The sequence below is a fragment of the Bombina bombina genome, chromosome 1, assembly GCF_027579735.1.
Source record: "Bombina bombina isolate aBomBom1 chromosome 1, aBomBom1.pri, whole genome shotgun sequence".
In the NCBI taxonomy this organism is placed as follows: Eukaryota; Metazoa; Chordata; class Amphibia; order Anura; family Bombinatoridae; genus Bombina; species Bombina bombina.
This window is the reverse complement of record NC_069499.1, coordinates 1,456,502,915-1,456,515,225: the sequence shown is the minus strand read 5'-3', so window position 1 is coordinate 1,456,515,225 and position 12,311 is coordinate 1,456,502,915. Positions and strand designations below refer to the sequence as shown.

Here is a 12,311-nt window from a genome sequence, read left to right as displayed (position 1 = left end):
GCTGATTTCTGCTTCTGCCCCTTGTTTCTACATAGCTTTTCTATAGCCAATACTGCAATATTGAATCTTTCAGTTATTAGTTCATGTACCATAAATAATGTATTCATCCAAACATGCTCACCAGTAAGAGCATATATATTATTATCCTTAAAGAGACAGTAAGGACCTTTAGATGTTTCAATAAAATGTTTAGTTTTGCATAGGGAAACAACTTTGCATTATATTTTAGTTATTTATTTGGCCCCTTTTCATGTAATTTAGCTCTGAAAAAAGAACAATTTTTAACCCTCAGAAGATAAAAAGCACACGGCTGACTTTAAAAAGGGTAACCCTGCTACATACCTTTCACTAATTGGCTTTAAATGATAACAACTGCAAAACAGAGTACTTTATACTAACATGGCTAGCCTTGTTGTCTGCAGACTTAAACCTAGATTGGCTCCTCCAAGTAATGCAAATAGTGGGTGGAGTTTTGATATTGAAAAATAATTACAGTAAAAGGGATGTTAATTTGCCTTAAAAATGTTTAGACTTGGCTGATATATTATTCTATAGCAACACAACAAAAATGTCTTTTAATTACAAAAGGTTTACTGTCCCTTTAAGGAGATTAAACTGTCATGAAAAAATATATATAATGTGGTTTAAACACAATGATAAACAACACTATTTTTTTCCACCAATAAAATATAAATAGCACAGTGAATTTGATGCAGTTAAAGTCCCATAATCTTTTGGTACCATTTTATATTTTAAAGTGAAGGTCCATTTTGATGAATTAGTGCCCGGTTTTTAATAAACCTATTAAAAACAAGGGCACTTTAATTAATCAAAATTGACATTTCACTGTTTACTTAAAAAACTTACCTTTTAATCCTTGCAGCAGCTCCAGCGATTTCCCCCGGCTGTTGGAAGCCTCTGCAGACTTCAGAAATGACGAATCAGGCTTCCTCCAATCACAGCTTTCCCCCCCGGGGGAATCTTGGCCTGATGCAACACTGTGATTGGAGGAAGCCGGATTAGTCATTTTGGACCCGAGAAGACGGCTTGTGACGGGCAGAGGAAGTGCTGGAGCGGCTGCCAGGATTAAAAGGTTTATTAAAAAACGGGTACTAATTCATCAAAGTGGACCTTCACTTTAACACTGATTTTCTGTGCATGTATATACATATTTCTTGTCATTTTATAAATTTCTGAATAACATAGTCCAGGGAGTATTAATTATTTTATTCTGTCTGTACTTGCAAGAAAGGCGGCTAGAATGACTCATACAGAGGGGAATATGAATAATCTTTATATGAATTAACTGAAATAATTTTATCAGAGAAACCTTGATCTACTTAAAGGGAACATGTACTCAGGCAATCAGCAGAAAAGTGCATTTACATCTGGCGCAGGAACACCCTTTGACAAGGGCAGGAACACAACACCCTTTGACAAGGGCAGGAACACCCTTTAGCAAGGGCAGGAACACCCTTTAGCAAGGGCAGGAACACCCTTTAACAAGGGCAAGAACACGCTTTAACAAGGGGTGAGCTATATCTCCCACCCTCACTGACGGCTAGATTACAAGTCGCGTGCTGACTGCAGCACATGTGCAATATATCTTTTTTTTCTTTAGGCTCCCTTGAGCGCCTTCTAGTATTTAATAACATAATGACTGGTGCGGCTAACAAGGCTGAAGACTACACAGAGAACATAACACATGTAATCTCTGTGTGAGAGTTTAATTTCTTCTGATGCCTTTTGTCTGCATAGCTTTTCTATTGATATTACTTTAGTATTGAGGTTTCAACATGGAAACAGCTATTTAAAATGACAAAATAAAGATAGAGAGGCTATTTCATATAATTCAGCAGGTAAAATGGACTCATAAAAACACATCAAAGGGGTAAAATGTACAGTACACTGTCTCTTAAAATATAGATATATTGAATATACTTAAAGGACCACTTAATGCTTTATAATGACATAATTAACAAGTGCATAATAAAAAGACAATGTTTTAACACCTACTCTGAATTTCAAATAAGCAGTAGATTTTTTTTCTGACAAATTAATTTTTTCTCCCATTTTCCAGCCCCCTGTATCATGTGACAGACATCAGCCAATCACAGACTAGTAAACGTATACCCTGTGAGCTCCATAGGATCTTGTTCCCCAGAAAGTGTGATTGATTATAAATAGACTGTGCAAAATTCGATAATGGAAGTAAATTGAAAAGAGTCTTAAACCTGCATGCTCGTACTGAATCATAAAAGTTTAATTTTACTTGAGTGTCCCTTTAACACACAGATATTTTTTTCTTAGTTCCATTTAAAAGAAAGAACTTTAAAGTGTATTACAGTTTTTGTGTGTGTGTCTAAAACTGATGTTTCTGTTTTGAGAAAACATAATTTATGTAAGAACTTACCTGATAAATTAATTTCTTTCATATTAGCAAGAGTCCATGAGCTAGTGACGTATGGGATATACATTCCTACCAGGAGGGGCAAAGTTTCCCAAACCTCAAAATGCCTATAAATACACCCCTCACCACACCCACAAATCAGTTTAACGAATAGCCAAGAAGTGGGGTGATAAGAAAAAAAGTGCGAAAGCATATAAAATAAGGAATTGGAATAATTGTGCTTTATACAAAAAATCAAAACCACCACAAAAAAAGGGTGGGCCTCATGGACTCTTGCTAATATGAAAGAAATGAATTTATCAGGTAAGTTCTTACATAAATTATGTTTTCTTTCATGTAATTAGCAAGAGTCCATGAGCTAGTGACGTATGGGATAATGACTACCCAAGATGTGGATCTTTCCACGCAAGAGTCATTAGAGAGGGAGGGATAAAATAAAGACAGCCAATTCCTGCTGAAAATAATCCACACCCAAAATAAAGTTTAATGAAAACATAAGCAGAAGATTCAAACTGAAACCGCTGCCTGAAGTACTTTTCTACCAAAAACTGCTTCTGAAGAAGAAAACACATCAAAATGGTAGAATTTAGTAAAAGTATGCAAAGAGGACCAAGTTGCTGCTTTGCAAATCTGATCAACCGAAGCTTCATTCCTAAACGCCCAGGAAGTAGAAACTGACCTAGTAGAATGAGCTGTAATCCTTTGAGGCGGAGTTTTACCCGACTCGACATAGGCATGATGAATTAAAGATTTCAACCAAGATGCCAAAGAAATGGCAGAAGCTTTCTGGCCTTTTCTAGAACCGGAAAAGATGACAAATAGACTAGAAGTCTTTCGAAAAGACTTAGTAGTTTCAACATAATATTTCAAAGCTCTAACAACATCCAAAGAATGCAACGATTTCTCCTTAGAATTCTTAGGATTAGGACATAATGAAGGAACCACAATTTCTCTACTAATGTTGTTGGAATTCACAACCTTAGGTAAAAATTCAAAAGAAGTTCGCAACACCGCCTTATCCTGATGAAAAATCAGAAAAGGAGACTCACAAGAAAGAGCAGATAATTCAGAGACTCTTCTGGCAGAAGAGATGGCCAAAAGGAACAAATCTTTCCAAGAAAGTAATTTAATGTCCAATGAATGCATGGGTTCAAAAGGAGGAGCTTGAAGAGCCCCCAGAACCAAATTCAAACTCCAAGGAGGAGAAATTGACTTAATGACATGTTTTATACGAACCAAAGCTTGTACAAAACAATAAATATCAGGAAGATTAGCAATCTTTCTGTGAAAAAGAACAGAAAGAGCAGAGATTTGTCCTTTCAAAGAACTTGCGGACAAACCTTTATCTAAACCATCCTGAAGAAACTGTAAAATTCTCGGAATTCTAAAAGAATGCCAGGAAAAATGATGAGAAAAACACCAAGAAATATAAGTCTTCCAGACTCTATAATATATCTCTCTAGATACAGATTTACGAGCCTGTAACATAGTATTAATCACAGAGTCAGAGAAACCTCTTTGACCAAGAATCAAGTGTTCAATCTCCATACCTTTAAATTTAAGGATTTGAGATCCTGATGGAAAAAAGGACCTTGCGACAGAAGGACTGGTCTTAACGGAAGAGTCCACGGTTGGCAAGAGGCCATCCGGACAAGATCCGCATACCAAAACCTGTGAGGCCATGCTGGAGCTACCAGCAGAACAAACGAGCATTCCTTCAGAATCTTGGAGATTACTCTTGGAAGAAGAACTAGAGGCGGAAAGATATAGGCAGGATGATACTTCCAAGGAAGTGATAATGCATCCACTGCCTCCGCCTGAGGATCCCGGGATCTGGACAGATACCTGGGAAGTTTCTTGTTTAGATGAGAAGCCATCAGATCTATTTCTGGAAGTTCCCACATTTGAACAATCTGAAGAAATACCTCTGGGTGAAGAGACCATTCGCCCGGATGCAACGTTTGGCGACTGAGATAATCCGCTTCCCAATTGTCTATACCTGGGATATGAACCGCAGAGATTAGAAAGGAGCTGGATTCCGCCCAAACCAGAATTCGAGATACTTCTTTCATAGCCAGAGGACTGTGAGTCCCCCCCTGATGATTGATGTATGCCACAGTTGTGACATTGTCTGTCTGAAAACAAATGAACGATTCTCTCTTCAGAAGAGGCCAAAACTGAAGAGCTCTGAAAATTGCACGGAGTTCCAAAATATTGATCGGTAATCTCACCTCCTGAGATTCCCAAACCCCTTGTGCCGTCAGAGACCCCCACACAGCTCCCCAACCTGTAAGACTTGCATCTGTTGAAATTACAGTCCAGGTCGGAAGAACAAAAGAAGCCCCCTGAACTAAACGAAGGTGATCTGTCCACCACGTCAGAGAGTGTCGTACAATCGGTTTTAAAGATATTAATTGAGATATCTTTGTGTAATCCCTGCACCATTGGTTCAGCATACAGAGCTGAAGAGGTCGCATGTGAAAACGAGCAAAGGGGATCGCGTCCGATGCAGCAGTCATAAGACCTAGAATTTCCATGCAAAAGGCTACCGAAGGGAATGATTGTGACTGAAGGTTTCGACAAGCTGAAATCAATTTTAGACGTCTCTTGTCTGTCAAAGACAGAGTCATGGACACTGAATCTATCTGGAAACCCAAAAAGGTTACCCTTGTCTGAGGAATCAATAAACTTTTTAGTGAATTGATCCTCCAACCATGATCTTGAAGAAACAACACAAGTCGATTCGTATGAGCTGGATGAATCGGAATATGCAGATATGCATCCTGTAAATCTATTGTAGACATATAATGCCCTTGCTGAACAAAAGGCAGGATAGTCCTTATAGTTACCATTTTGAAAGTTGGTATCCTTACATAACGATTCAATATTTTAGATCCAGAACTGGTCTGAAGGAATTCTCCTTCTTTGGTACAATGAAGAGATTCGAATAAAACCCCAGCCCCTGTTCCAGAACTGGAACTGGCATAATTACTCCAGCCAACTCTAGATCTGAAACACATTTCAGAAATGCTTGAGCTTTCGCTGGGTTTACTGGGACACGGGAAAGAAAAAATCTCTTTGCAGGAGGTCTTATCTTGAAACCAATTCTGTACCCTTCTGAAACAATGTTCTGAATCCAAAGATTGTGAACAGAATCGATCCAAATTTCTTTGAAAAAACGTAATCTGCCCCCTACCAGCTGAGCTGGAATGAGGGCCGCACCTTCATGTGGACTTAGAAGCTGGCTTTGCTTTTCTAGAAGGCTTGGATTTATTCCAGACTGGAGATGGTTTCCAAACTGAAACTGCTCCTGAGGATGAAGGATCAGGCTTTTGTTCTTTGTTGAAACAAAAGGAACGAAAACGATTATAAGCCCTGTTTTTACCCTTAGATTTTTTATCCTGCGGTAAAAAAGTTCCTTTCCCACCAGTAACAGTTGAGATAATAGAATCCAACTGAGAACCAAATAATTTATTACCCTGGTAAGAAAGGGAAAGTAGAGTCGATTTAGAAGACATATCAGCATTCCAAGTTTTAAGCCATAAAGCTCTTCTAGCTAAAATAGCTAGAGACATAAACCTGACATCAACTCTGATAATATAAAAAATGGCATCACAGATAAAATTATTAGCATGTTGAAGCAGAATAATAATGTTATGAGAATCATGATCTGTTACTTGTTGCGCTAAAGTTTCCAACCAAAAAAGTTGAAGCTGCAGCAACATCCGCCAAAGATATAGCAGGTCTAAGAAGATTACCTGAACACAAATAAGCTTTTCTTAGAAAGGATTCAATTTTCCTATCTAAAGGATCCTTAAAGGAAGTACCATCTGCCGTAGGAATAGTAGTACGTTTAGCAAGGGTAGAGATAGCCCCATCAACTTTAGGGATTTTGTCCCAAAACTCTAATCTGTCGGACGGCACAGGATATAATTGCTTAAAACGTTTAGAAGGAGTAAATGAATTACCCAAATTATTCCATTCCCTGGAAATTACTTCAGAAATAGCACCCGGAACAGGAAAAACTTCTGGAATAACTACAGGAGATTTAAAGACCTTGTCTAAACGTTTAGATTTAGTATCAAGAGGACCAGAATCCTCAATTTCTAATGCAATTAGGACTTCTTTAAGTAAAGAACGAATAAATTCCATTTTAAATAAATATGAAGATTTATCAGCATCAACCTCTGAGACAGAGTCCTCTGAACCAGAAGAATCATTAGAATCAGAATGATGATGTTCATTTAAAAATTCATCTGGATAAAGAGAAGTTTTAAAAGATTTTTTATGTTTACTGGAAGGAGGAATAACAGACATAGCCTTCTTAATGGATTCAGAAACAAAATCTCTTATGTTATCAGGAACACTCTGAACATTAGATGTTGAGGGAACTGCAACAGGTAATGGTACTTTACTAAAGGAAATATTTTCTGCATTAACAAGTTTGTCATGACATTTAATACAAACAACAGCTGGAGGAACAGCTACCAAAAGTTTACAGCAGATACACTTAGCTTTGGTAGTCCCAGCACCAGGCAGCGATTTTCCTGAAGTTTCTTCTGACTCAGATGCAACGTGAGACATCTTGCAATATGTAAGAGAAAAAACAACATATAAAGCAAAAGTTATCAAATTCCTTAAATGACAGTTTCAGGAATGGGAAAAAATGCCAAAGAACAAGCTTCTAGCAACCAGAAGCAATGAAAAATGAGACTTAAATAATGTGGAGACAAAAGCGTCGCCCATATTTATTTTTTTAGCGCCAAATAAGACGCCCACATTATTTGGCGGCTAAATGCTTTTGGCGCCAAAAATGACGCCACATCCGGAATGCCGACATTTTTGGCGCAAAAGAACGTAAAAAAAATGACGCAACTTCCGGCGACACGTATGACGCCGGAAACGGAAAAGATTTTTTGCGCCAAAAAAGTCCGCGCCAAGAATGACGCAATAAAATGAAGCATTTTCAGCCCCCGCGAGCCTAACAGCCCACAGGGAAAAAGTCAAATTTTTAAGGTAAGAAAAAATGATTGATTCAAATGCATTATCCCAAATATGAAACTGACTGTCTGAAAAAAGGAATGTTGAACATCCTGAGTCAAGGCAAATAAATGTTTGAACACATATATTTAGAACTTTATAAAAAAGTGCCCAACCATAGCTTTAGAGTGTCACAGAAAATAACTTACTTACCCCAGGACACTTATCTACATGTAGTAGAAAGCCAAACCAGTACTGAAACGAGAATCAGCAGAGGTAATGGTATATATAAGAGTATATCGTCGATCTGAAAAGGGAGGCAAGAGATGAATCTCTACGACCGATAACAGAGAACCTATGAAATAGACCCCGTAGAAGGAGATCATTGAATTCAAACAGGCAATACTCTCCTCACATCCCTCTGACATTCACTGCACGCTGAGAGGAAAACCGGGCTCCAACTTGCTGCGGAGCGCATATCAACGTAGAATCTAGCACAAACTTACTTCACCACCTCCATAGGAGGCAAAGTTTGTAAAACTGAATTGTGGGTGTGGTGAGGGGTGTATTTATAGGCATTTTGAGGTTTGGGAAACTTTGCCCCTCCTGGTAGGAATGTATATCCCATACGTCACTAGCTCATGGACTCTTGCTAATTACATGAAAGAAAAAAAGTTTTTATAAATGTAAAGGGTATCACTGTCCACCATTAAAATTGTCACATATCCACTTAGCCAGTAAGCAATCAGGCCATACTTTACAGCTGAACTTCCTCTGTTAGCTTTCAAATCAGAATAAACAACTTGCACAGCTCAGCTTCCTGTTAGCTTTTGAATCAAAATACAACTTTAATTTAACTTTTTTAATGCCAAAAATATATTAATTTAATTTAAAGGGACACTGAACCCAATTTTTTTTCTTTTGTGATTCAGATAGAGCATGAAATTTTAAACAATGTTCTAATTTACTCCTATTATCAAATTTTCTTCAATCTCTTGGTATCTTTATTTCAAAAGTAAGAAGGGGTATTTTTGGTGAACAACCTGGGTTGCTCTTGCTGATTGGTGGATAAATTCACTCACCAATAAACAAGTGCTGTCCAGGGTCTAAACCAAAAATTGTCTGACTCCTTAGCTTAGATGCCTTATTTTTCAAATAAAGATAGCAAGAGAACAAATAAAATTTGATAATAGGAGTAAATTAGAAAGTTTCTTAAAATTGCATGCTCTATCTGAATCACAGAATAAAAAAATAGGGTTCAGTGTCCCTTTAAATAGTGCTCTGATATACATACAATATAAAGAGTTACCTGAAAATATTACAAATGTCACACAATTGAATACACATCCACAGGGAGCTGACTGGACCTACTGCCATATAATGATATATGTAAATACTTATAATGAAAGGCTCATCATTTTTTCCACACAAAATCAATATTAAAGGGATATGAAACCCAATTTTGTGGTTCAGACAGAGCATATAATTAAAAAAAAAGTTTCCAATTTACTTCTGTGATCAAATTTGCTTTGTCCCTGTGATATTCTTTGTTGAAGAGATACCAAGGTAGGCATGTGGAGCACTACATGGTAGGAAATAGTGCTGCTATCTAGTGCTCCTACAAATGGGTAACATTCTTGCAAAACTGCTGCAATATAGTGCTCCAGAGAATAGAATGCTCTTTCTGACTGATTTTAGCTTTATAAAGTTATTGATTTAAAAGCTACCTTTAGGTATTCATGTGATTGCTTATGGAACTCTGGAGAATCATGCTCAGCCACAACAAGGACCATATGGCAGTTGTTGACATTCCTCTTTGTCTGCATCACACATCGAATGGGACTGTTTCTCTCAGCCACCTGTCTGTAAGTGTAAACATGAGCCAGTTGGAAATAGAAAAAGGAGATCCCAACATTTTTGTAGCAAGTACTAATACAGCTATACAATTCCCAACTGTAACAATCATAAAAGATATCAAGTTATAGAGACAACACACAGTATTATGTTGCCTTCACATACACAGCTTTTTAGGCTCATATTATTGTGCCATACTTGGGCATAGAACACTTTACCTGGCACATAATATCATGGCATGTTTCCTTGTGATATTTCACTGTGGCCCTATATCTGGCATATGTCTCTGTGGCACAACACTTTACCTGGCACTTATCTGTAATAAACTTTATATTCGTATTTCTCAATTACAGTCCTCAAATGTCAGTTACAGTGAGCGAGCAGCTGATCAGCCCAGGAAGGGAATTAGAATCTGCCCTGTTAGTGGTTCTTGAGGTTAGAAATAAGAAACACTCACAATTCATTTTATAGAATGTCTTTGAAGTGTATAACTACAAGATTTTTTTACTGGAATCTGAAGTAAAGGGAAAAAAGGGATTTTAACCTGTAAACATTAATACAGACTGTAGAAAAATGCTCTTTATGACTTACTGTGACATACTAAGGGCTTCATTGACATAAGTGTGGGTGATTGGAATAAGGTCGTACACTCCACTGACCAGAAAAGCTCCTGTCCAGGAGACAGAATAAGAGACAGTGTAAGTGAGTTTCATAAGGATCCTTGGAAGTCAGTGAAACTGTTGGGCACCTGCACACACTAACCTTTAACCTCAAGGCTGATCCCATACGCTGACCAATCTGTGCAGAGTGCCATGGCAACAAGGTGTGCACCAGCAGAATGTCCACATAGATAAACTCCCCTAGAGGAGAGAGAAGTGGCTTAGATATCATGTTTTGTCTGATAAAGATAAATAATGGCCAGGTATCTACCTCCCCCAAAAATTGGAAGGCAAAACCCCAAAACCTTAGGTAAACAAGCCGATGAGATAAAAAGAAATGGATCATTGCTGTGCAAAAAAACTGCTACTTGTAAATAAGAAATGTTTAAAGGAATGGTAATTAGTTGAACTGAAAAACAAGGAATGGGGAGCATCGCTAAGGATAGCAATTAGGGGTATACAGTTAATACCTAATAACTAGGTGTATATTACAGTACCCACCACTTAAAGGACACTATCTTATATTTATGTACATTCAATTGGAGAATATAATTAACTTTCACTACTGATTTCGTCCCCTAACACTTTGGGAAATTTACACGGATAAACACAGCACTTGGACAATTTTTTTTCCTTTTTGTTTTTATCTTTTTTTGCTGGAAATCTTTATTTCTAGCATCATATGTTTTTAGATTTTATACCACTTTGTCCATCTAAGATTATCATAGGTCTTTATTTTTATATTTAATTTGTACAAGATCCGGATCCATATTATTGTTTTATGTGATATGAATTGTTAAGAATAAACCTATTTTCTAACTCTCACCTAGTTGTTTTAGATATCAATGTACACCTAGATTCTTATATATTACATCTTTGTAACTATTATCTTATGTATTACAAATCACCCTTTTATACAACTAGTTATTAGTTATTAACTATATACCCCATAGTAGATACCCCAATTGCTATTCTTAGTGCTGCTCCCCATTCCTTGTTTTTTATGTTTCTGTATTAACCCTTAGGGAGATTAGCACCAGTGATATATAGAGAGCTACAGGTTTCATATCCTATTAGATATTTACTGACTCACGAGATCTGTGAATATTGTTTCAGAGTCACAGCAATGCTTTGTCTGACTTGTGACACAATTAGATCCATATGACCTTGAAAGAAAAAAAAAAAGCATTAACCCCTGCATTACAAAAATATTACAAAAAAAGGAAGAAGGGTTTTTTCCCTCACCACTTGGAGCGATGTCATAATCCATCACCATCACACCGATACCATGAAGTACTAGGGGTCGTACCATGAAACCAGACTCCTCCTTACTGCAATGAAAGGCAAGAAAGCACCTCATACTCATTGATTAGTCACTACCAAAATTGCGCATTATTATTTTGTTCATTTAGACATAGAAAAACAAAGGGATTGTATAGTTCTATATATTACACTATGTATTTGTGTTATTTAACGCGGCATGAAAGTACAAATTAAACTTTCATAGTTCAGATAGGGCATGCATTTTAAGATATTTTTTAGTTTATTTTAATAATCAAAATTACTGTTCTCTGTGAAAAGCATACCTAGGTAAGCTCAGTAGCACAAATACACTACTTGGAGCTAGCTGCTGATTGGTGGCTACACACACATGTCTCTTGTCATTGGCTCACAAGATGTGCTCAGCTATGTCCCAGTAGTGCAAGTAATAGTGAAATAATTCATTATGGCCTAGATTTGGAGTTTGGCGTTAGCCGTGAAAACCAGCGTTAGAGGCTCCTAACGCTGGTTTTAGGCTACCTCCGGTATTTGGAGTCACTCAAAATAGGGTCTAACGCTCACTTTTCAGCCGCGACTTTTCCATACCGCAGATCCCCTTACGTAAATTGCGTATCCTATCTTTTCAATGGGATTTTTCTAACTCCGGTATTTAGAGTCGTGTCTGAAGTGAGCGTTAGACATCTAACGACAAAACTCCAGCCGCAGGAAAAAAATCAGTAGTTAAGAGCTTTCTGGGCTAACGCCAGTTTATAAAGCTTTTAACTACTGTGCTCTAAAGTACACTAACACCCATAAACTACCTATGTACCCCTAAACCGAGGTCCCCCCACATCGCCGCCACTCGATTACATTTTTTTAACCCCTAATCTGCCGACCGCCACCTACGTTATACTTATGTACCCCTAATCTGCTGCCCCTAACACCGCCGACCCCTATATTATATTTATTAACCCCTAACCTGCCCCCCACAACGTTGCCGCCAGCTACCTACAATAATTAACCCCTAATCTGCCGACCGCAAAGCGACGCCACCTAAGTTATATTTATGTACCCCTAATCTGCTGCCCCTAACACCGCCGACCCCTATATTATATTTATTAACCCCTAATCTGCCCCCCTCAACGTCG

General features: G+C 37.7%; 1 protein-coding gene across 2 annotated transcripts in view; it reads right to left on the bottom strand.

Annotated features, from left to right (window-relative positions):
- The window catches only part of AFMID (arylformamidase), a 138,296-nt gene that overhangs the window by 105,147 nt on the left and 20,838 nt on the right, over nucleotides 1–12,311 (bottom strand). For both annotated transcript variants that reach the window (XM_053706181.1, XM_053706174.1), the window contains exons 5-9: nucleotides 11,149–11,234; nucleotides 10,997–11,069; nucleotides 10,007–10,104; nucleotides 9,836–9,914; nucleotides 9,118–9,253 (exon numbers count right to left, since the gene is read on the bottom strand). In XM_053706181.1, the coding sequence (XP_053562156.1) occupies nucleotides 9,118–9,253; nucleotides 9,836–9,914; nucleotides 10,007–10,104; nucleotides 10,997–11,069; nucleotides 11,149–11,234 (472 nt within the window). The remainder of the gene's footprint in view (nucleotides 1–9,117; nucleotides 9,254–9,835; nucleotides 9,915–10,006; nucleotides 10,105–10,996; nucleotides 11,070–11,148; nucleotides 11,235–12,311) is intronic.